This window comes from Coregonus lavaretus (genome assembly GCF_964263955.1).
Source record: "Coregonus lavaretus genome assembly, chromosome: 5".
In the NCBI taxonomy this organism is placed as follows: Eukaryota; Metazoa; Chordata; class Actinopteri; order Salmoniformes; family Salmonidae; genus Coregonus; species Coregonus lavaretus.
This window is the reverse complement of record NC_139992.1, coordinates 71,177,190-71,201,742: the sequence shown is the minus strand read 5'-3', so window position 1 is coordinate 71,201,742 and position 24,553 is coordinate 71,177,190. Positions and strand designations below refer to the sequence as shown.

Below are 24,553 nucleotides of genomic sequence, written 5' to 3'. Positions count from 1 at the left end.
GTATGCTATGAAATAGTTATCCAAGGAACCTTAAGAGCTGAGGAAGAACCTTGTTTTTTTTCAGTGTACCCCACAAAACAACATCTTATACTATTATATTCCATTATATTTTATGGATGTGAAATCACATTTAATTAGGACCATCCTGAAGGCTCCCTGATGTATGACGGTGGCGGGACTGGGAGTAGAGCGGTTCCCATGCGAGGAGTCAGACGCATGCATGTATTTCTGATTACTCAGAGGGGCGAAGCTTGATGACGCGCAAGAGGCCACTGTTGCGAAACTGTACCACCATCCCTGTTCCTGTAAATTATGAAAAAGAAGAACTAACAAACAAGAACTATAGCTGAGCGAATGACTTCTGTCTGTGTGGTTTCTTGGTTGAATATCAGGGTCATATGGCGTGCCACAGGTAGCCAACCTTACCACTGTGATAACGGAAGGCATGTGATTATGTTTATTCAAGGTAATCATATAATCTCTGATCGCTTTAATGAACTCGATATAGTAGCCTAGGCTACTCTGTGAAACGTTAAGAGTACTGAAATGTCCGCGCAAGGGTTGCTGAGCAGCGTTTTCTCGTGCTCCTCGCCAACATCCAAAACAATGTCCAAACGGAGACTGAGAAAGACTAGAAGTTTGGACCCAGCTTTGATAAAACGCTATGGGACCGAAACGGATGGGACATCTGGTCAAGCAGATGATCAAAAGTCGCCTTATTTAGGTGCAAATCATGGTGGGTACCTCCGAGCCTCAAACGAAAGCCTCTCCAAACTAGATGCGCACCTTACAGCGGGAGTAAAACACTGTCAGTCAGCATCCTCAAGCCTGTCAATATATTTGGATACTTCTGACCATTTCGACAATGATTCAAAAGCCACCAAAAGAAGCCCCAATACTCCAACCGGAAGCTCAAGCACTTTATTTTCACCTAGAAAGTGGCTTCAAAGGAAGCCATCTCCACCATCCATCCCTCAATCATATGCTGCATGGAAATCTGAAGTAAGCAAGTGTTAAAATTACAGTTTTATTGATGTTGTTGTTGTTGATGATGATGATGATGGTGATGATGATGATGATTGTGATAGACTGTCCATGATGTACACAACAGGTTGTATTACACAGTGATAAGCACAGGAATGAAGCTTAATTAAGTTATTTAGTAAAGCTGATGATGATGATGATTATGATTATGATTGAAGGTGGTGGTGGAAGTAGTAGCATTTGTAGTAGTATGGTGACATGACCACCTAGTTTTACAGTGTAGCAGTCAATTACAATGTGCAAAAACATGTATAGAGTCATGAGTAATATTTACACCTGTTTTCCTGGGAAATGTCCATTCTAACTTTCAATTGCATATTTGTAAGTGTCATGTCTGAAACACTCACAATTGAGCAATAGACAGACAGTATGATGTCACCGCAAAACTGCTGTCTGAAGAAGGTGGATGTGCCATATGAAAAACCTGTAGCCTATAGCTGTATAGCCTATAGTAGCTGTAGTTATAGCCTATTGTTTAAAGCAGTGTCAGACAGTGCATTCAGAAAGTATTCAGACCCCTTAACTTTTTCCACATTTTGTTATGTTACAGGCTTATTCTAAAATGTATTAAATAGTTTTTTCCCCTCATCAATCTAAACACAACACTCCATAATTACAAAGCTAAAACAGGTTTTTAGAAATTGTTGCAAATTTATTAAGAATTAAATACTGAAATATCACATTTACATAAGTATTCAGACCCTTTACTCAGTACCTTGTTGCAGCGTCTTTGGCAGCGATTACAGCATAGAGTCTTCTTGGGTATGATGCTACAGCTATTCTTGGGGCAGCAGGTAGCCTGGCGGGTAGGAGTGTTGGGCCAGTAACTGAAAGGTTGCTGGATTGAATCCCCGAGCTGACAAGGTAAAACAAATCTGTCGGTCTGCCCCTGAGCAAGGCAGTTAACCCACTGTTCCCTGGGCGATGATGACGTGGATGTTGATTAAGGCAGCCCCCCACACCGCTCTGATTCAGAGGGGTTGGGCTAAATGCGGAAGACACATTTCAGTTGAATGCATTCAGTTGTACAATTGACTAGGTATCCCCCTTTCCCTCTCCAGAGATGTTTGATTGGGTTCAAGTCCGGGCTCTGCCTGGGCCACTCAAGGACATTCAGAGACTTGTCCCGAAGCCACTCCTGTGTTGTGTTGTGTTGTGTTGTGTTGTCTTGTCTTGTCTTGTCTTGGCTGGGTTGTTGTCCTGTTGGAAGCTGAACCTTCGCCCCAGTCTGAGGTCCTGAGCGCTCTGGAGCAGGTTTTCATCAAGGATGTCTTTGTACTTTGCTCCATTCATCTTTCCCTCAATCCTGACAAGTCTCCCAGTCCCCGCCGCTGCAAAACATCCCCAAAGCATGCTGCTGCCACCACCATGCTTCACCATAGGGATGGTGCCAGGTTTCCTTCAGACGTGATGCTTGGCATTCAGGCCAAAGAGTTCAATCTTGATTTCATCAGACCAGAGAATCTTGTTTCTCATGGTCTGAGAGTCTTTAGGTGCCTTTTGGCAAACTCCAAGCGGGCTGTCATGTGCCTTTTACTGAGGAGTGGCTTCCGTCTGGCCACTCTACCATAAAGGCCTGATTGGTGGAGTGCGGCAGAGATGGTTGTCCTTCTGGAAGGTTCTCCCAGCTCCACAGAGGAACTCTGGAGCTCTGTCAGAGTGACCATCGGGTTCTTGGTCCCCTCCCTGACCAAAGCCCTTCTCCCCCGATTGCTCAGTTTAGCCGGGCGGCCAGCTCTAGGAAGGGTCTTGGTGGTTCCAAACTTCTTCCATTTAAGAATGATGGAGGCCATTGTGTTTTTGGGGACTTTCAATGCTGCAGACATTTGCTGGTACCCTTCCCCAGATCTGTGCCTCGACACAATCCTGTCTCGGAGCTCTACGGACAATTCCTTCGACCTCATGGCTTGGTTTTTAAACATTTGCAAACATTTCTTATAACCTGTTTTCACTTCGTCATTATGGGGTATTGTGTATAGATTGATGAAGATTTGTTTCATTTAATCCATTTTAGAATAAGGCTGTAACATAACAAAATGTGGATGAAGTCAAGGGGTCTGAATACTTTCTGATCTTTCTGCTGTGCCACAAAGTCTGTAGCATTGTCCTAAACATTCATTACCTATAATACATCTCTGCACTACTTAGCAAAATAGTGCCATCTGCACTGCTATTTTAGGTATCAGTTATTCTAACTATTCTCTCATCATTGATTTAATTTACTTATTTCAGCAATTTGAGGGTTTTCTGTAAAATTGTCTAATGTTGGTGGGGCATATTATTTAATTTTAGTTTTAGTATTATCACTATGATAAACATAAAAGTTTTTCTTGAGTGTATTTTTAACAAAGGTGAGATTTACTTTGAAATCCAAAGTGTAGGAATACAAGTGAAATCAGTTATGGACACAGACATGGTGGCATAGCAGGAAGATAATATAGCTGTGACTCATTTTTGTTTGCAGGGCATCACCTGTGAAATCTGATGTGAACATTTTAATCCACATGTGAAACTTCATGTGAAATGTCACATTTGAAACGTTCCAAAAACACATGGTTTCACATGATCTCACATGTGCAAAACATGGAAATATCATGTGAAATCATGTGTTTTTTCCGTAAGGGTGGAACTAAAAAGGATTCTACCTGGGTAAGGGTTCTCCTATGGGGATAGACTAAGAACCCTTTTGGAACCCTTTTCTCTAAGAGTGTAGTGGCATGTCCTGCTCTGAGTTGGTCACCTTTTGACCCTGGATTTAAATAGTCGATGTTGTAAGAATGTGCAGAATGTGCAGTACAGATCTGTACTGGTAATGAGTCTAGCTTCTACTCACCTGTTCCCAAGACACATCAGTGCTTTATGATCATAAAAGTGTCTGACAATACAGTTGTTGTTGCTGCTGCTGCTGCAGCTAAGATACATTTAGCAGGTGAATTGCTCTGCCATGTGTAACATGGTCTTAGCCAAGGATAGAGGCTTTACTGATGTCATGTCATAATGTCACACTCCTCTGGAGCTCTTGTCAGACACAAACCCTTACAGTGGCTTGCGAAAGTATTCACCCCCTTGGCATTTTTCCTATTTTGTTGCCTTACAACCTGGAATTAAATTTGTTTTTTGGGGGGTTTGTATCATTTGATTTACACAACATGCCTACCACTTTGAAGATGCAAAATATTTTTTATTGTGAAACAAACAAGAAATAACACAAAAAAACAGACAAATTGAGCGTGCATAACTATTCAATACTTTGTAGAGCCACCTTTTGCAGCAATTACAGCTGCAAGTTTCTTGGGGTATGTCTCTATAAGCTTGGCACATCTAGCCACTGGGATTTTTGCCCATTCTTCAAGGCGAAACTACTGTTTCCCCTTAAACCACTCGAGTGTTGCTTTAGCAGTATGCTTAGGGTCATTGTCCTGCTGGAAGGTGAACCTCCGTCCCAGGTTTCTCTCTAGAAATTCCCTGTATTTAGCGCCATCCATCATTCCTTAAATTCTGACAAGTTTCCCAGTCCCTGCCGATTAAAAACGTCCCCACAGCATGATGCTGCCACCACCATGCTTCTCTGTGGGGATGATGTTCTCAGGGTGATGAGAGGTGTTGGGTTTGCGCCAGACATAGCGTTTTCCTTGATGGCCAAAAAGCTAAATTTTAGTCTCATCTGACCAGAGTACCTTCTTCCATATGTTTGGGGAGTCTCCCACATGCCTTTTGTAGAACACCAAACATGTTTTCTTATTTTTTTCTTATGCAATGGCTTTTTTCTGGCCACTCTTCCGTAAAGCCCAGCTCTGTGGAGTGTACAGCTTAAAGTGGTCCTATGGACAGATACTCCAATCTCCGCTGTGGAGCTTTGCAGCTCCTTTAGGGTTATCTTTGGTCTCTTTGTTGCCTCTCTGATTAATGCCCTCCTTGCCTGGTCCGTGAGTTTTGGTGGGCGGCCCTCTCTTGGCAGGTTTATTGTGGTGCCATATTCTTTCCATTTTTTAATAATGGATTTAACGGTGCTCTGTGGGATGTTCAAAGTTTCAGATATGTTGTTATAACCCAACCCTGATCTGTACTTCTCCACAACTTTGTTCCTGACCTGTTTGGAGAGCTCCTTGGTCTTCATGGTGCCACTTGCTTGGTGGTGCCCCTTGCTTAGTGGTGTTGCAGACTCTGGGGCCTTTCAGAACAGGTGTGTATATACTGAGATCATGTGACAGATCATGTTACACTTAGATTGCACACAGGTGGACTTTATTTAACTAATTATGTGACTTCTGAAGGTAATTGGTTGTACCAGATCTTATTTAGGGGCTTCATAGCAAATGGGGTGAATACATATGCAGGCACCACTTTTCCGTTATTTATTTTTTTGAACTTTTTGAAACAAGTATTTTTTTTCATTACACTTCACCAATTTGGACTATTTTGTGTATGTCCATTACATGAAATCCAAATAGAAATCCATTTAAATTACAGGTTGAAATGCAACAAAATAGGAAAAACGCCAAGGGGGATGAATAATTTTGCAAGGCACTGTATGTCACTAAGGGTAGTTCAGACTTAACAAAAGAAGAAGGCTGTTCAGTTCTTGTAGGTTGTTTTATGCTGAAGATGCCTTTTACAGTATTATTTAGAGTGTCCAACAGACATGAGAAGCCAGAGCAGCTCACTATTTCAGTGGCAATCCTTTAAGGTGAATGATAAATGGAGGGATTTCTGTGCACATCAAGTCCCAGTAGCAGCACAACCCTAAGAATGTATCCACGGGTGTACTGTTTACTTAGTATTACAAAGATGTATTGAAAGGGTGACATTATGATAGGGTTTTAATGAAGACCAGGCTTCTGGTTTCTTCATACCACAGTCATCAGCAAGGGCTCTGAACCCAAAGCCAGACCCCTCAGAAATGTAATCACTATAAATCCGACTGAGGCTGATTAATAGCAGGGGGAGTAGGTCTATGACAGCGGAATACTTAATACGATTTATTATGCCATTGGGACTGGAGATCTTGCATGGTGCTCATGCTCTGAAAATCAGCTGCCTGTGTTTACAACACCACATTGAAGTTGATTAGTGGGCATTATGTATATTTCCTTGTGTTATATCTAGGTAACATGAAGTAAATATTGTGTTACCTTAAAACACTGATTCAAAATGAAATCTACATGATGAATCAATAAGGTTTGTCTTCTGGATTAAAAGTTGTTGAATACTGACTCATCAATGGTAATGATTCAATATTTGATTACTGGCTTAGCTATGTAGTTTGCATTATAGTGTTATGAAGCACAGATGTTCATTACCAATGTTTAATCAGATTTGTGCATATACTTTTTCATTTTCCCCCTTCTCCGATGCTATATAATAATAGTTGAAAGCTTTTGGGAGTGTGGGTCAGGTGCCAGTGCTACCAAGAATGTGGTAGAACAGCAGAGGCCAATCCAGACTACAGTTTAGCCAGTTCAGTTAAGATGAGGGCACCTTGGTGTGAGATCCTACAGATTCACATGACCGTGGTCAGTATGGAGGTGCGTCCGTAAACTGACAAGACTCACTAACTTTAAGACGAGACTAACTCTGTAGCTCAATTGGTAGAGCATGGTGCTTGTAACGCCAGGGTAGTGGGTTCGATCCCCGGGACCACCCATACGTAAAAATGTATGCGCACATGACTGTAAGTCGCTTTGGATAAAAGTGTCTGCTAAATGGCATATTATTATATTATCTCAGTTCAGGTCAGTAACCACAGTCACATGTGTTAGGTCCAAGGTGCCATAAAATGCGACCATGGTCGTTTGTTCCTGCTGTATCTAAGAGACTGTGGACTGACTCAATAACAAAAGTGAAGTCAGTTTGACATTGTTTTCCTCGCTGTATGAAACACTGCACCTCAGCCCCCTACTAAGAGCCTGCAGTTCCCTCTTTCTCTCCTTTTATGATATGTACAATATGTCCTGTAACTCATGCTGCACTAGCCTCTGGTCAATGTTTAGGACAAAGTAACAGCAGTATGTGAAGCTTTCCATGGGGTTGTTAAAGGTTCAGACCCAGATCTAAGAGTCGTGTTACAATGTCCACAGATATTCTGTTTCTGTAAGGTACATTATTTGGCTTATGTAATGTCCACTTCACCTACAGTAGATGTAACATGCATGCACACTAAATGTTGTCTCTTAAGTGGATGTTCAATGCCCTACGCATCAGTGTATATAGTTTACCTATAGAGGGCTCTATTTTAACAAACCTAATGCAATGGTAAATCTTAGCACTGGCGGTAGAGCTATAGGTCCGGGGATGGCTTAATACTTAAATGTTTCTAAATATGAGTGTCACTGGATCATCTCATCTCTCGTTCCATGATGGGCATATAGCCTACATGGAGGGGGTTTTACGCACATCCAAAACCAAAATAATAACAGGGGCTGGCTAAAACAATGTACAATAGCCTACATAGATAAAAAGGGGATGTCTGCTCACTGTTTTGCTGCTCCCAAACTTGATATTTTAATAAAGCTTAGGCGCTTAAGATTTATTTCAAAGTGGTCTCAAGAGCCTAAACCCTTAATTGTGTTGACTACTTGGTGAACGCATTGGGCAGGACAAAAAAAATCTTAATTGAGAGGAGAGCATTCTTGGTTTTTAATCACATTAAACAAAATAGGGAAAATACATTTGTTGTTTTTTATCGCTTTGGTGCAATTCTCACAAGTATGTGGTACATTTTCCAAATCTTAGTACAAAACTCAAAACAGATAATCAAAAAGACGACCACAGAAACCTACCCACCTCCTGGTTGACTCTCCACCTGCCTGTTGCTTTCGGGGTGAAACCCTGAGGTCAGGCTGACCGAGACTCCCAGACGTTCCATGAACGCCCTCCAGACTCTCGAGGTGAACTGGGAACCCCGATCAGACACTGTATCCTCAGGTACCCCATAGTGCCGGAAGACGTGTGTAAATAGGGCCTCAGCAGTCTGTAGGGCCGTAGGGAGACCGGGCAGAGGAATGAGGCAGCAGGACTTAGAAAACCGATCCACAACGACCAGGATCGTGGTGTTCCCTTGTGAGGGGGGAAGATCCAACACGAAGTCCACCGATAGGTGGGACCACGGTCGTTGTGGAACGGGTAGGGGTTGCAATTTCCCTCTGGGCAGGTGTCTAGGAGCCTTACACTGGGCGCACAACGGACAGGAGGAAACATAAACCCTCACGTCCTTAGCTAAGGTGGGCCACCAGTACTTCCCACTAAGACAATGCACTGTCCGACCGATACCAGGATGACCAGAGGAGGGTGACGTGTGAGCCCAATAGATCAAACGATCACGGACCTCCAGCGGGACGTACATATGACCCTCTGGACACTGGGGAGGAGTGGGTTCGTTACGCAACGCCCGCTCGATGTCTGCGTCCACCTCCCACACCACCAGACACGACGCCGGAAGTATGGGAGTGGGCTCCACGGAACTCTCCTCCGTGTCATACAGTCGGCCTGTACGAAAGGGTGAAAACAAAACGGGCGAGAAACATGGACCACCTTGCCTGGCGAGGGTTTAATATCCTCGCCGCCCGGATGTACTCCAGATTGCGGTGGTCAGTCAAAATGAGAAAAGGGTGTTTAGCCCCCTCAAGCCAATGTCTCCACGCTTTCAGGGCTTGGACCACAGCCAACAGCTCCCGGTCCCCCACATTACATTTTACATTTACGTCATTTAGCAGACGCTCATATCCAGAGCGACTTACAAATTGGTGCATTCACCATATAGCCAGTGAGATAACCACTTTACAATATGTTTTTTTTTATTATTAGTTATTTTTTTATTTTTGTCTTATATTTTTGTCTTTTTTAAATCTTTTTATCTTTTTCTTTTTAATATTTTTGGGGGTGGGGTGGGGTAAGGGGGGGTAGAATAATTACTTTATCCTATCCCAGGTATTCCTTAAAGAGGTGGGGTTTCAAGTGTCTCCGGAAGGTGGTGAGTGACTCCGCTGTCCTGGCATCGTGAGGGAGCTTGTTCCACCATTGGGGTGCCAGAGCAGCGAACAGTTTTGACTGGGCTGAGCGGGAACTGTGCTTCCGCAGAGGTAGGGGGGCCAGCAGGCCAGAGGTGGATGAACGCAATGCCCTCGTTTGGGTGTAGGGACTGATCAGAGCCTGAAGGTTCGGAGGTGCCGTTCCCCTCACAGCTCCGTAGGCAAGCACCATGGTCTTGTAGCAGATGCGAGCGTCAACTGGAAGCCAGTGGAGTGTGCGGAGGAGCGGGGTGACGTGAGAGAACTTGGGAAGGTTGAACACCAGACGGGCTGCGGCATTCTGGATGAGTTGTAGGGGTTTAATGGCACAGGCAGGGACCCCAGCCAACAGCGAGTTGCAGTAATCCAGACGGAAGATGACAAGTGCCTGGATTAGGACCTGTGCCGCTTCCTGTGTTGTAGAGCATGAACCTAGAGGATCGGGTCACAGCCTTGATGTTAGCGGAGAACGACAGGGTGTTGTCCAGGGTCACGCCAAGGCTCTTCGCACTCTGGGAGGAGGACACAACGGAGTTGTCAACCGTGATGGCGAGATCATGGAACGGGCAGTCCTTCCCTGGGAGGAAGAGCAGCTCCGTCTTGCCGAGGTTCAGCTTGAGGTGGTGATCTGTCATCCACACTGATATGTCTGCCAGACATGCAGAGATGCGATTCGCCACCTGGTTATCAGAAGGGGGAAAGGAGAAGATTAGTTGTGTGTCGTCTGCGTAGCAATGATAGGAGAGGCCATGTGAGGATATGTCAGAGCCAAGTGACTTGGTGTATAGCGAGAATAGGAGAGGGCCTAGAACTGAGCCCTCGGGGACACCAGTGGTGAGAGCACGTGGTGCGGAGACAGATTCTCGCCACGCCACTTGGTAGGAGCGACCGGTCAGGTAGGACGCAATCCAAGAGTGAGCCGCGCCGGAGATGCCCAACTCGGAGAGGGTGGAGAGGAGGATCTGATGGTTCACAGTATCAAAGGCAGCAGACAGGTCTAGAAGGACAAGAGCAGAGGAGAGAGAGTTAGCTTTAGCAGTGCGGAGAGCCTCCGTGACACAGAGAAGAGCAGTCTCAGTTGAATGACCAGTCTTGAAACCTGACTGGTTTGGATCAAGAAGGTCATTCTGAGAGAGATAGCAAGAGAGTTAGCTAAAGACGGCACGCTCAAGAGTTTTGGAGAGAAAAGAAAGAAGGGACACTGGTCTGTAGTTGTTGACATCAGAGGGATCGAGTGTTGGTTTTTTGAGAAGGGGTGCAACTCTCGCTCTCTTGAAGATGGATGGGACATAGCCAGCGGTCAAGGATGAGTTGATGAGCGAGGTGAGGTAAGGGAGAAGGTCACCGGAGATGGTCTGGAGAAGAGAGGAGGGGATAGGGTCAAGCGGGCACGTTGTTGGGCGGCCGTCCATCACAAGTCGCAAGATTTCAACTGGAGAGAGAGGGGAGAAAGAAGTCAAAGCATAGGGTAGGGCAGTGTGAGCAGGACCAGCAGTGTCATTTGACTTAACAGACGAGGATCAGATGTCGTCAACCTTCTTTTCAAAATGGTTGACGAAGTCATCCACAGAGAGGGGGGAGGGGGGAGGGGGAGGAGGATTCAGCAGGGAGGAGAAGGTGGCAAAGAGCTTCCTAGGGTTAGAGGCAGATGCTTGGAATTTAGAGTGGTAGAAAGTGGCTTTAGCAGCAGAAACCGATGAAGAATATGTAGAGAGGAGGGAGTGAAAATATGCCAGGTCCGCAGGGAGTCTAGTTTTCCTCAATTTCCGCTCGGCTGCCCGGAGCCCTGTTCTGTGAGCTCGCAATGAGTCGTCAAGCCACGGAGCAGGAGGGGAGGACTGAGCCGGCCGGGAGGATAGGGGACATAGAGAGTCAAAGGATGCAGAAAGGGAGGAGAGGAGGGTTGAGGAGGCAGAATCAGGAGATTGGAGAGAGAAGGATTGAGCAGAGGGAAGAGATGATAGGATGGAAGAGGAGAGCATAGCGGGAGATAGAGAGCGAAGGTTGCGACGGCGCATTACCATCTGAGTAGGGGAAGAGTGAGTAGTGTTGGAGGAGAGCGAGAGAGAAAAGGATACAAAGTAGTGGTTGGAGACATGGAGGGGAGTTGCAGTGAGATTAGTAGAAGAACAGCATCTAGTAAAGATGAGGTCAAGCGTATTGCCTGCCTTGTGAGTAGGGGGGGATGGTGAGAGGGTGAGGTCAAAAGAGGAGAGGAGTGGAAAGAAGGAGGCAGAGAGAAATGAGTCAAAGGTAGACGTAGGGAGGTTGAAGTCACCCAGAACTGTGAGGGGTGAGCCATCCTCAGGAAAGGAACTTATCAAGGCGTCAAGCTCATTGATGAACTCTCTAAGGGAACCTGGAGGGCGATAAATGACAAGGTAGTTAAGCTTGAATGGGCAAGTGACTGTGACAGCATGGAAATCAAATGAGGAGATAGACAGATGGGTCAGGGGAAAAAGAGAGAATGTCCACTTGGGAGAGATGAGGATTCCTGTGCCCCCACCCCGCTGACCAGATGCTCTCGGGTATGCGAGAACACATGGTCAGATGAGAAGAGAGCAGTAGGAGTAGCAGTGTTTTCAGTGGTAATCCATGTTTCCGTCAGCGCCAAGAAGTCGAGGGGACTGGAGGGAACTCTGCCTTGTTGGCTGCAGAACGGCAGTTCCAGAGGCTGCCGGAGACCTGGAACTCCACGTGGGTCGTGCGTGCAGGGACCACCAGGTTAGAGAGGCAGCAGCCACGCGGTGTGAGGCGTTTGGATAGCCTGTGCAGAGAGGAGAGAACAGGGATAGACAGAGGCATAGTTTACAGGCTACAGAAAATGGCTACAATAATGTAAAGGAGATCGGTATGAAATGAACTAAACATCTGGGAAAGCGAGAGAGCGGGGCCTCCCTCACTTACGTTTCACTGAAACACCCAAATATAACTCTCCCAACTTCCACCTCAGAAACTATAGTTGTTGTAAACTACAGCGGTTCAACGTTTTCTAGGAATAGACTAACTTAGTTTATTCAGCTAGCTAACTTGGTACAGTATTCTTCTGTGAAAACCGTTCAGGGCACCTAGTCATATGACGCCACAGCCAACTAGCATGCCGGACTCCAACAACACGGTTTAGCACCAATCCTCGGCCACAACAAACCACCAGTGTGTCAACACGCCAAGCATATAATTCGTGTCCGTGTCTAACGTTGTGGGTTAGTCCCGACAGCTTGAGCGAGTCCGTCGTCAACTTATTCAGCCAGTTAGTTAGCTAGAATAGTTAGCATACTAGCTAGCCATTGCTTTCTGCCAACAAAGAAACCCCTCCTCCCACGGCACAAACACACAGAGAGAGCCAAGCTAACGTTAACTAGTCACCCATGTCCCGAATTCCCTTGAACGACTCTGGCTACCAGTATGTAAAAACAAAGCACAAATGTAGGTTATAACTTACCCCTAGCAGCTACTGTTAGCTAGCCAAGTGCAAAGCTAGCCACGGAATTGACTCAGCCAGTTCGCGTCTGTTCGCTAGGTTGTTCCAGCTATTGTTTAGTAGCTATCCAGGTAGCAACAAGCTAGCTACATTTCGAGCACAGTAGCCACTTACTACCTAACGTTAATGCTTCAGACAATGAGTTTAGAAAAACAGCTGAATGGTAGGCATTATTGTATGTAATTATTGTAGGCAGCTAGCTGGCGTAATTACAGGTACTCTCAGGCGTGAAACAACTATACACAGTTGCTAATAGTTACCAGTAGCTACCCGCTAGCTAGTCCAGGTAGTGGGTTAGCTAGCTTCGTGCTTCACCGGGCTCAGCCGAATACAATACTTACCTACAATAATTACAAACAACAACCCACGATAACTACCTACAATACCTAACTACAATCTAAATACATAGTTTAAGCTTTACTCGACAAAGCTTAAACTATGTATATAAGCCATATAAGCCAAGCTTACCTCCCGCCAGAGAGAGACACAACCTCACCCGACGGCATGTTGGTGACATCATAGTTGCGCTCCGCCGGGCTGAGCTTCTTCGAAAAGAACGCACAGGGGCGGAGCTTGGGTGGTGTGCCCGAGCGCTGGGAAAGTACAGCACCTATCCCAGCCTCCGATGTGTCCACCTCAACTGTGAAAGCCAAGGAGGGATCCGGATGAGCCAGCACTGGAGCCGAGGTAAACAGGTTTTTCAGATGACTGAATGCCCTGTCCGCCTCAGCTGACCACCGCAGACGCATCGGTCCCCCCTTCAGCAACGAGGTAATGGGAGCCGCTACCTGACCAAAGCCCCGGTTAAACCTCCGGTAGTAATTGGCAAACCCCAAAAATTGCTGCACCTCCATCACGGTGGTTGGAGTCGCCCAATTACGCATGGCCGAAATGCGGTCACTCTCCATCCTCACCCCAGACGCGGACATGTGGTGCCCTAGGAAGGAGATGGACTTCTGGAAGAACAGGCATTTCTCCGCCTTGGCGTACAGGTCATGCTTCAACAGTCATCCAAGCACTTTACGCACCAGGGACACATGCTCGGTGGAGTATATGAGAATGTCATCAATATATACCACTACACCCTGTCCGTGCAGATCCCTGAAAATCTCATCGACAAAGGATTGGAAGACTGATGGAGCATTCATCAACCCGTATGGCATGACGAGGTACTCATAGTGTCCTGAGGTAGTACTGAAAGCCGTCTTCCACTCATCTCCCTTCCCGATACGCACCAGGTTGTACGCGCTCCTGAGATCCAATTTCGTGAAGAAGCGCGCCCCGTGCAATGACTCCGTCATACAAGCTATCAGAGGTAATGGATAGCTGTACTTGATGGTGATCTGATTAAGACCACGGTAATCAATGCACGGGCGTAACCCACCATCCTTCTTCTTCACGAAAAAGAAACTTGAGGAAACAAGTGAAGTGGAAGGCCGAATGTATCCCTGTCTCAGAGATTCGGAGACATAAGTTTCCATAGCAGCCTTCTCCTCCTGTGACAGAGTGTACACGTGACTCCGGGGAAGTGCAGCGCCTACCTGGAGATTTATTGCACAATCCCCCGGACGATGGGGTGGTAATTTAGTCGCCCTCTTTTAACTGAAGGTGAGAGCCAAATCGGCATACTCGGAAGGAATGTGCATTGTGGAGACCTGGTTTGGGCTCTCCACCGTAGTAGCCCCTAAGGAAACCCCTACACACCTCCCTGAGCACTGACTGGACCATCCCTTGAGAGCCCTCTGTTGCCAGGAAATAGTGGGGTCATGAGTGGTTAACCAGGGAAGTCCCAACACCACAGGATACGCAGGAGAATCAATCAGATAGAGACTAATCTTCTCCTCATGACCCCCCTGCGTCCTCATTAAGAGTGGTGCGGTAACCTCCCTGATTAGGCCTGACCCTAACATGTGACTATCTAATGCGTGGACAGGGAAGGGCACATCAACACGAACAGTGGGAATCCCTAAACTAAGTGAATACTGATGATCAATGAAATTCCCAGCTGCGCCTGAATCTACTAGCGCCTTATGCTGGGAATGAGGAGAAAACTCTGGGAAAACAACCTCTATACACAGCTGACCAACAGGGAGCTCTGGGTGTGTCGGGTGCTTACTCACCTGAGATGGTCGACCAGTGCTCTGCCTACTGCCTCGACTCCCTGGGGACCCTCCCCAACACCGACCCGCAGTGTGTCCTCTGCGGCCACAGTTGGTGCAGGGGACGGCCCCTCTCCTGGTCTCCCTAAGCGCAGCACCTCCGAGCTCCATGGGGGTAGGGTCGGAGGTGCTGGGAGATGGCATGAATGGACCCTGATCAGAACGTCCGCGGGTCTCCAACAGGTTATCCAGCCTGATGGACATCTCCACCAGTTGGTCCAGGTTGAGGTTGGTATCCCTGCAGGCCAGTTCCCGCCGAACGTCCTCTCTTAGGCTGCAACGATAGTGGTTGATCAGGGCCCTCTCATTCCATCCTGCGCTGGCTGCCAGAGTCCTGAACTCCAGCACAAAATCCTGGGCGCTCCACCTCTCCTGTCTTAGGTGGAACAGACACTCACCCGCCGCTCTCCCCTCCGGTGGATGATCGAATACCGCCCGGAAGCGGCGGGTAAAATCCTCGTAGCGGACAGATGTAGCGTTAATTCCTCCCCACTCGGCGTTGGCCCACTCAAGCGCCTTCCCCGACAGACACGAGATGAGGGCGGACACACTCTCGTATCCCGAGGGCGCCGGGTGAATGGTTGCCAGGTAGAGCTCTCCCTGGAGAAGGAAACCCTGACACCCGGCTGGTGTACCGTCATATGCCCTCGGGAGCGAGAGCCGAATCCCACTGGACCCAGGTGGCGAAGGGGTGGACAGTGGTATGGGTGGTTGAGTGGTTGGAGGAGGTGTAGGAAAGCCACCTCTCTCCCATCGGTCCATAGCATTCACCACCCTCTCCATAGCGGTGCCGAGAGCCTGGATCATGCTCTCCTGTCGTTGAACGCGTTCCTTCATCGATCCGGACTGACTGGCTGTACCTGCTGACTCCATCTTTGGTGCATGTTTCTGTCACGAGTGTCAGTGTAATGCGGTGGATCGAAGTCAGGCGCAGGACACAGAACTCTATGAAATGTACTTTACTGAATAAGTAAAGAAATCAATACAAGATACCTCCACACAGGGAGGAACAAACCCGCTCGCCAACGACACACGAAACGAAAAACAAACACGCACAAAACACATCGGGGGCCACCGGGTTAAATAGGGAAGGAGTAATCACATAATGGGAAACAGGTGTGTAACAATCAGACAACAGGTAGAACATAGAAACATAGAACATAGATCGGCAGTAGCTAGTATTCCGGTGACGACGAACGCCGAAGCCTGCCCGAGCAAGGAGGAGGGGCAGCCTCTGCAGAATCCGTGACAGTAGGCTATGCTTGGAAGCCAGGAGATGCTAAATGTGTTTATGTTAATTACGGTAAATTACCGTGAGACCGGCAGTTATTTGCTTGACAATCACCAGCTGGCAAATCTTCTTGAGTCATTTGAAGTCGTTTAAACGACTTATTATCTTGTTTGAATTACTTAATTGTTATTTGTCTAATTAAGCCTAATTTGTTATACAGCTTGTCAGACCATGTAATTGTTGCAGCAGCCATTCATTCACTGATCCATCCATTGATATGAATATTCATTGACAGTTCTTTGACAGCCTAAAGCAGGGCTGCTTTTGAATGCCAGAGCATTTAAGTAGGCGAGTGTGGAGCGAGGAGCAGAGTGTAATTCGAGCAGATTTAAAAAATGGTGTCTGCCTTCTTTCCAGCTCCAATTTTGCTCTGGTACTGCTTAACAACAAGCTCTGGGCATGCTCTGCCTAGCATTTTTCTTTTAATTAGGCCTATTCAGTTGTCATTATTTAGCCTACGCCACCCACAGTAGCCTATATCTAGTTTATATTCTACCTTTTAACATTAGAATGTGTCGTTTCTATTTTGAAGGACTTCAAATGTATTAACGGGTGTTTTAAGTAGACAATACATAGGCTACTGTCAAATGTATTTTAGTTTTTCTTAATACCAATCAATTTAATTAAGATAAAATAGAATAAATAAATTGTAAATAATAAAGGCCAGTATAAGCTTTTTTTCATAATTTTACATTTACATTTTAGTCATTTAGCAGACGCTCTTATCCAGAGCGACTTACAGTTAGTGAGTGCATACATTTTTCATACTGGCCCCAGTGGGAATCGAACCCACAACCCTGGCGTTTCAAGCACCATGCTCTACCAACTGAGCTTAAATAAAAGGGAATAAATAATCTCAAACTGCAGCGGTCAAATGATTTGCGCACAGAAGCAAGCACCAACAAGTTTCACATGTGCATTGAGTGTGGGAAATGCGCTCTACACATTAAATATTATTCCTGTATTATTCCTGTCTTTATTATTATAAAGACAGAAAAAACATGTACAATTACATAAGGGAATTTTAGTGTGAATATAGCTATAATATACAATTTAAAAATACATTGAGATGAAACCACCCCTGTGTGGATGCTATTTCTCTATAATCTATTACATTGAAGTAGGGACCGGCACAGAGTCCAGTTGTGATGAGGGGATGTTGAAGGAGTCAGGCGCAGGAGGGTAAATCACAGAATAACAGGCTTTATTCCACAAATACAAAGTTACGCAGTAATGCGTCAAAAACAAGGCACACGGGAAAATATCCCAGCGATACAAAATACACGGAGCTCCACCGAGCTTCACTATCCTCCACAATAAACAATCACACACAAAGACAAGGGGGCAGAGGGAACACTTATATAGGTACTGATGAGGGGATATGAACCAGGTGTGTGTAATAAACAAGACAAAACAAATGGAATGATGAGATGAGGAGCGGCAGTGGCTAGAAGGCAGGTGACGACAACCGCTGAAGCCTGCCCGAACAAGGAGAGGAGGCAGCTTCGGAGAAAGTCATGACACCAGTAGGACAGTGTAACAAGGCTACATAGTCATAGGCCTACACTTCACCACTGCTGGAGGAAACACACAGCCTTCCTTGATTGTGAGCTAGAATTAAATGTTGAATTAAATGTGTTCCACACAAGAGGTAAACAACGGTTTTCCATCAATATAATTAATATAGGGCGGTAACATGATATCATATGGGAATTGCTTAGACCGCACTTACCGGTAGGACTAGTTATCTCACGCGCTCTGGCAGAGATGTAGCCTATGAGAGTGCTGAATGAACTTCAGATATAATTGGCTGGTTTATGCTGCGAACAACTTACTTTTATTAGCCTACCAGAATCACCTACAAAAGGAGGTTTGTGATAGTCCTTCATTTGAAAAGTTTAACTTCTTACAGCCTACAGTTCACAATAACAGGAAAAAATACATTTAATCACTGAAAAAAGTGAAGAGATAGTAAACCTTCATGATGACGCTTTCATCTTTGAAGTGTTGGCTAATGGTTTACTGAAACATTAGGAAGCGATCCGATTTTCAATAGCATGACAACCTATTAATTTGAATATAAGGTGAAGCCAAAAATATTGATTTGAAAGCATCCTCGAGAAGGAGCGCTTGAGAGGGAGAACCATGCGTAATGGATGGAATAATAATACATCCTTGCATTGCAGGGATCAACTTGCTGTGGCAGTTTTATAGCCTTATGCAGTAGTAGCAGTAATAATAATAATAATAATAACAATTACTACCTTACTATTTTACACACTCTGACACAGACCGATTAGGCTATTTCAAACACTTTAAGGTACCACGAATGAAAATCCACCTGGGCAAAAAACGTCTGAGGTGTGCATGGATTATTTGGACAATAACGTTGTGTGGAGTCGTTATGTTTTTGGTTTAACTAAAGTCTAATTGTGGAGTCTTTGGTAAACAAAAGTGTCACAATACATAGGGGTATATTTATCAATCAGGGCATTTGAAGCCGAGCAGAGATCTTCATGCCTTCTACCAAACCTGGTCTGATATCGCAAAGAAAATTTGTCCTGTCCCTTTGGGGATTTAGATAATTAAACAGTATTTTTTTACAATAATCTGTGTTCTCTTTTGGTGATATCACCATTGTTCATGACCTCGGTCACAGTCTGTTCGATTACAGCAAAAAGCTGTTTTGTGGGGTTTGTAGTGAGTCTCTTATAGAATGTCTGATCATTCAATTGCCTGAGTACTTCACGAATATCATACCCCCAAGACATGTTAAGCTCTCACCATTACAATAACAGGGGAGGTTAGCATAATCTGAAACACAACAAAAACAAACACCAAATGCATCCAACAAGTTTGTAGTCACAAGCTTGATGTAATCATTATGTGCTAGGAATATGGGACCAAATAAAAAAAACCTTTGACTACTTTAATACACATATAAGTGAATTTGTCCAATATTTTTGGTCCCCTAAAATGGGGGGACTATGTACAAATACCCTCAAATTAAAGCTGACAGTCTGCACTTGCACCTCATAGTCATTATATCATTTCAAATCCAAAGTGCTGGAGTACAGAGCTAAAATAACAAAACATTTGTCACCGTCCCAATAGTTCTGGAGCACACTGTATATTCCATTCTCTTTTCTCTTGTTTATATTATCAAATCACATTTTATTGGTCGCATACAAATATTAGCAGATGTTATTGTGGGTGTAACAAAATGTTTGTGTTCCTAGCTCCAACAGTGCAGTAATATTTAACAATACATGACAATACACACAAATCTAAAATGAAATAATATAATTAAGAAATTAAGAAATATTATTTAGAAATATATAAAGTCTGGAGTATAAATATATATGCCTTCAGAAAGTATTCAGACCCCTTGACTTTTTCCACATTTTGTTAGGTTACAGCCGTATTCTAAAATGTATTAAAACGTTTTTTTCCTCATCGATCTACACACAATATCCCATAATGACAAAGCAAAAACTGTTTTTTAGAAATTCTGTCTAATTTATCAAAATAAAAAAACGGAAATATCACATTTACAGAAGTATTCAGACCCTTTACTCAGTACGTTGTTGAAGCATCTTTGGCAGCGATTACAGCCTCAAGTCTTCTTTGGTATGACGCTACAAGCTTGGCACACCTGTATTTGGAGAGTTTCTCCCATTCCTCTCTGCAGATCCTCTCAAGTTCTGCCAGGTTGGATGGGGAGCGATGCTGCACAGCTATTTTCAGTTCTCTTCAGAGATGTTCAATCGGGTTCAAATCCAGGCTCTGGCTGGGCCACTCAAGGACATTCAGAGACTTGTCCCGAAGCCACTCCTGTGTTGTCTTGGCTGTGTGCTTAGGGTCGTTGTCCTGTTGGAAGGTTAAACTTCACCCCAGTCTGAGGTCCTGAGCGCTCTGGAGCAGGTTTTCATCAAGGATCTCTTTGTACTTTGCTCCGTTGATCTTTGCCTCGATCCTGACTCGTCTCCCAGTCCCTGCCACTGAAAAACATCCCCACAGCATGATGCTGCCACCACCATGCTTCACCGTAGGGATGGTGCCAGGTTTCCTCCAGATGTGACGCTTGGCATTCAGGCCAAAGAGTTCATCCTTGGTTTCATCAGACCAGAGAAAGTCTTTAGGTGCCTTTTGGCAAACTCCAAGCGGACTGTCATGTGCCTTTTACTGAGGAGTGGCTTCCGTCTGGCCACTCTACCATAATGGCCTGATTGGTGGAGTGCTGCAGAGATGGTTGTCCTTCTGGAAGATTCTCCCATCTCCACAGAGGAACTTTAGTGCTCTGTCAGAGTGACCATCGGGTTCTTGGTCACCTCCCTGACCAAGGCCCTTCTCCTCCGAATGCTCAGTTTGGCCGGGCGGCCAGCTCTAGGAAGAGTCTTGGTGGTTCCAAACTTCTTCCATTAAACAATGATGGAGACCACTGTGTTCTTGGGGACCTTCAATGCTGCAGCAATGTTTTGGTATCCTTCCTCAGATCTGTGCCTTGACACAATCCTGTCTCGGAGCTGTGCAGACAATTCCTTTGACCTCATGACTTGGTTTTTGCTCTGACATGCACTGTCAACTGTGGGACCTTATATAGACAGGTGTGTGCCTTTTCAAATCATGTCCAATCAATTGAATTTACCATAGGTGGACTCCAGTCAAGTTGTAGAAACATATCAAGGATGATCAATAGAAACAGGATGCACCTGAGCTCAATTTCGAGTCTCATAGCAAAGGGTCTGAATATTTATGTAAATAAGGTATTTCTGTTTTAATATTGAATAAATTAGCAAACATTTCTAAAATCCGGTTTTTGCTATGTTGTTATAAGGTATTGTGTGTAGATTGCTGAGGATTTATTTTTTATTCCATTTTAGAATACGGCTGTAATGTAACAAAATGTGGAAAAAGTCAAGGGGTCTGAATACTTTCCGAAGGCAATGTATATAAAAAATAATGTGGCACCCCTTCAAATTAGTGGATTTGGCTATTTCAGCCACACCCGTTGCTGACAGGTGTATAAAGTCGAGCACACCACCATGCAATCTCCATAGACAAACATTGGCAGTAGAATGGCCTTACTGAAGAGCTCAGTGACTTTCAACGTCATAGGATCGTCATAGGATGCCACCTTTCCAACAAGTCTGTTTGTCACATTTCTGCCCTGCTAGAGCTGCCCCGGTTAACTGTAAGTGCTGTTATTGTAAAGTGGAAACATCTAGGAGCAACAACGGCTCAGCCGCGAAATGGTAGGCCATAGAAGCGCACAGAATGGGACCGCCGAGTGCTGAAGCGTGTAGCGCGTAAAAATGGTTTGTCCTCGGTTAAAACACTCACTACCGAGTTCCAAACTGCCTCTGGAAGCAACATTAACACAATAACTGTTTGTCAGGAGCTTCATGAAATGGCTTTCCATGGCTGAGCAGCCACACACAAGCCTAAGATCACCATGCGCAATGCCAAGCTTAGACTAGAGTGGTGTAAAGCTCGCCGCAGTTGGACTCTGGAGCAGTGGAAACGCATTCTCTGGAGTGATGAATCATGCTTCACCATCTGGCAGTCCGACGGACGAATCAGGGTTTGAAAGAAACAATGTTTAGCAGGCACTAGTTGGCATCATGCCTGTCTTGAGCATTTGGCCATAGGTTTTCATCGAAATCGATGAGAAAAAGTGATAAGAATGACTGTAACGCTAAGACCAGCTTTTGGTTGATCTTAAATATCCCCACCAGCGCTTACTGAAATTGGCAGCTCGGCTCACGTTTTTAAGGACACACCTCAGATATTGCCACTCCTCCCACCTCAGCGCAAGCACCTTACCGATCATTGCACCTGTACACAGCCCATCTGAAATTAGCCCACCCAACTACCTCATCCCTATATTGTTATTTATTTTGCTCTTTTGCACCCCAGTATCTCTATTTGCACATAATCTCTTGCACATCTAGCATTCCAGTGTTAATACTATTGTAATTATTCTGCACTATAGCCTATTTATTGCCTTACCTCCATAACTTGCTACATTTGCACACACTGTATATATATTTTCTGTTGTATTTTTGACTTTATGTTTTTTTACCCCATATGTAACTCTGTGTTGTTTTTATTGCACTGCTTTGCTTTATCTTGGCCAGGTCGCAGTTGTAAATGAGAACCTGTTCTCAACTGGTTTACCTGGTTAAATAAAGGTGAAATAAAATAAATATAATAAAATAAAAAAAGCGAGCTCATAAAAGACAGGTAAATTACCAATCCTGGCGTTAGGGTTTGAAAAGCCAGAAGAGCTCTGGCTTTAACAGGTCGAAATTGCAAATGAGAATGCGTTTGACAATTGCGCTGGCAAGCCGAAAATAGAGCCCAGAGTGTAGAATGCAAATAATCAACAAGCTGGTTCAATCATTGATGAACCCCATGGAATCCAAAGAGGGAGATGCCTATGTAATTTTGCATGGTGGTACACTCAAATTAAATAACAACTGATTTAAAATGCATTTAATATGTCTCAATACACTACAAAAAAAGCTCACATGCTTAGATTATTAAGCCTATGCTCATTATACTATCCACAAATGTATATATTTTAGGATGACTATTGCAATAGTCTTGTCCCTCAGTCAGCTCTATGTGGTTGCAATTACCGTGGGGACGAGTTTGCTATGGCATTACAATCTCTTCAAAAAGCACAGAATTGGCAATACTATCCTAGCACAGTGATCTGTTTCATTATTTGGACGCTAACTTACTCAATAAAACATTCTCACTTCTCCTCACATTATTACTGGCATCATTACTGCCTTTCTTAGAGAGAGAATACACAATGGAAAGGATTTATACAAACATATGTAGGACCTTAATTTGAGCCAGGTGCTACAGCAGGAAAATAATCCTGCAGCAACAGGAAATGTGAATTATTATGTGGATTAAAATTAATGGACATTTTTTGTAGGGATTGATACATTTTTCGTATGGGAAAGTTAAGTCTTACATTTCTAAGTGGAAATTACAAACTTCAGAAGCCTTTTAAACTTCAAAAACACTACAAGTTTTACATTTCCATTGCAGGAAAGTTCCCCTGCAACAAGATACAGTGGGGGAAAAAGTATTTAGTCAGCCACCAATTGTCCAAGTTCTCCCACTTAAAAAGATGAGAGAGGCCTGTAATTTTCATCATAGGTACACGTAAACTATGACAGACAAAATGAGATTTTTTTTCTCCAGAAAATGAATTTTTTATGAATTTATTTGCAAATTATGGTGGAAAATAAGTATTTGGTCAATAACAAAAGTTTCTCAATACTTTGTTATATACCCTTTGTTGGCAATGACACAGGTCAAACATTTTCTGTAAGTCTTCACAAGGTTTTCACACACTGTTGCTGGTATTTTGGCCCATTACTCCATGCAGATCTCCTCTAGAGCAGTGATGTTTTGAGGCTGTCGCTGGGCAACACGGACTTTCAACTCCCTCCAAAGATTTTCTATGGGGTTGAGATCTGGAGACTGGCTAGGCCACTCCAGGACCTTGAAATGCTTCTTACGAAGCCACTCCTTCGTTGCCCGGGCGGTGTGTTTGGGATCATTGTCATGCTGAAAGACCCAGCCACGTTTCATCTTCAATGCCCTTGCTGATGGAAGGAGGTTTTCACTCAAAATCTCACAATACATTGCCCCATTCATTCTTTCCTTTACACGGATCAATCGTCCTGGTCCCTTTGCAGAAAAACAGCCCCAAAGCATGATGTTTCCACCCCCATGCTTCACAGTAGGTATGGTGTTCTTTGGATGCAACTCAGCATTCTTTGTCCTCCTTCTTTGTCCTCCATTCTTTGTCCTCTTTGTTTACCAAAAAGTTATATTTTGGTTTCATCTGACCATATGACATTCTCCCAATCCTCTTCTGGATCATCCAAATGCACTCTAGCAAACCTTCAGACGGGCCTGGACATGTACTGGCTTAAGCAGGGGGACACGTCTGGCACTGCAGGATTTGAGTCCCTGGCGGCGTAGTGTGTTACTGATGGTAGGCTTTGTTGTTCTGGGATTTTTGCTCACCGTTCTTGTGATCATTTTGACCCCACGGGGTGAGATCTTGCGTGGAGCCCCAGATCGAGGGAGATTATCAGTGGTCTTGTATGTCTTCCATTTCTTAATTATTGCTCCCACAGTTGATTTCTTCAAACCAAGCTGCTTACCTATTGCAGATTCAGTCTTCCCAGCATGGTGCAGGTCTACAATTTTGTTTCTGGTGTCCTTTGACAGCTCTTTGGTCTTGGCCATAGTGGAGTTTGGAGTGTGACTGTTTGAGGTTGTGGACAGGTGTCTTTTATACTAATAACAAGTTCAAACAGGTGCCATTAATACAGGTAACGAGTGGAGGACAGAGGAGCCTCTTAAAGAAGAAGTTACAGGTCTGTGAGAGCCAGAAATCTTGCTTGTTTGTAGGTGACCAAATACTTATTTTCCACCATAATTTGCAAATAAATTCATAAAAAATCCTACAATGTGATTTTCTGGATTTTTTTTCTCAATTTGTCTGTCATAGTTGACGTGTACCTTTGATGAAAAT

General features: G+C 44.6%; 1 protein-coding gene across 1 annotated transcript in view; it reads left to right on the top strand.

Moving 5' to 3' along the window:
- The first annotated feature begins 299 nt into the window (after positions 1-299).
- Positions 300-24,553, top strand: part of LOC311130022 (rho GTPase-activating protein 6) — a 52,654-nt gene continuing 28,400 nt past the window's right edge. The window contains 1 exon segment of the mRNA XM_084162624.1: positions 300-1,002. Within this exon segment, the coding sequence (XP_084018750.1) occupies positions 547-1,002 (456 nt within the window). The 5' untranslated portion in view covers positions 300-546.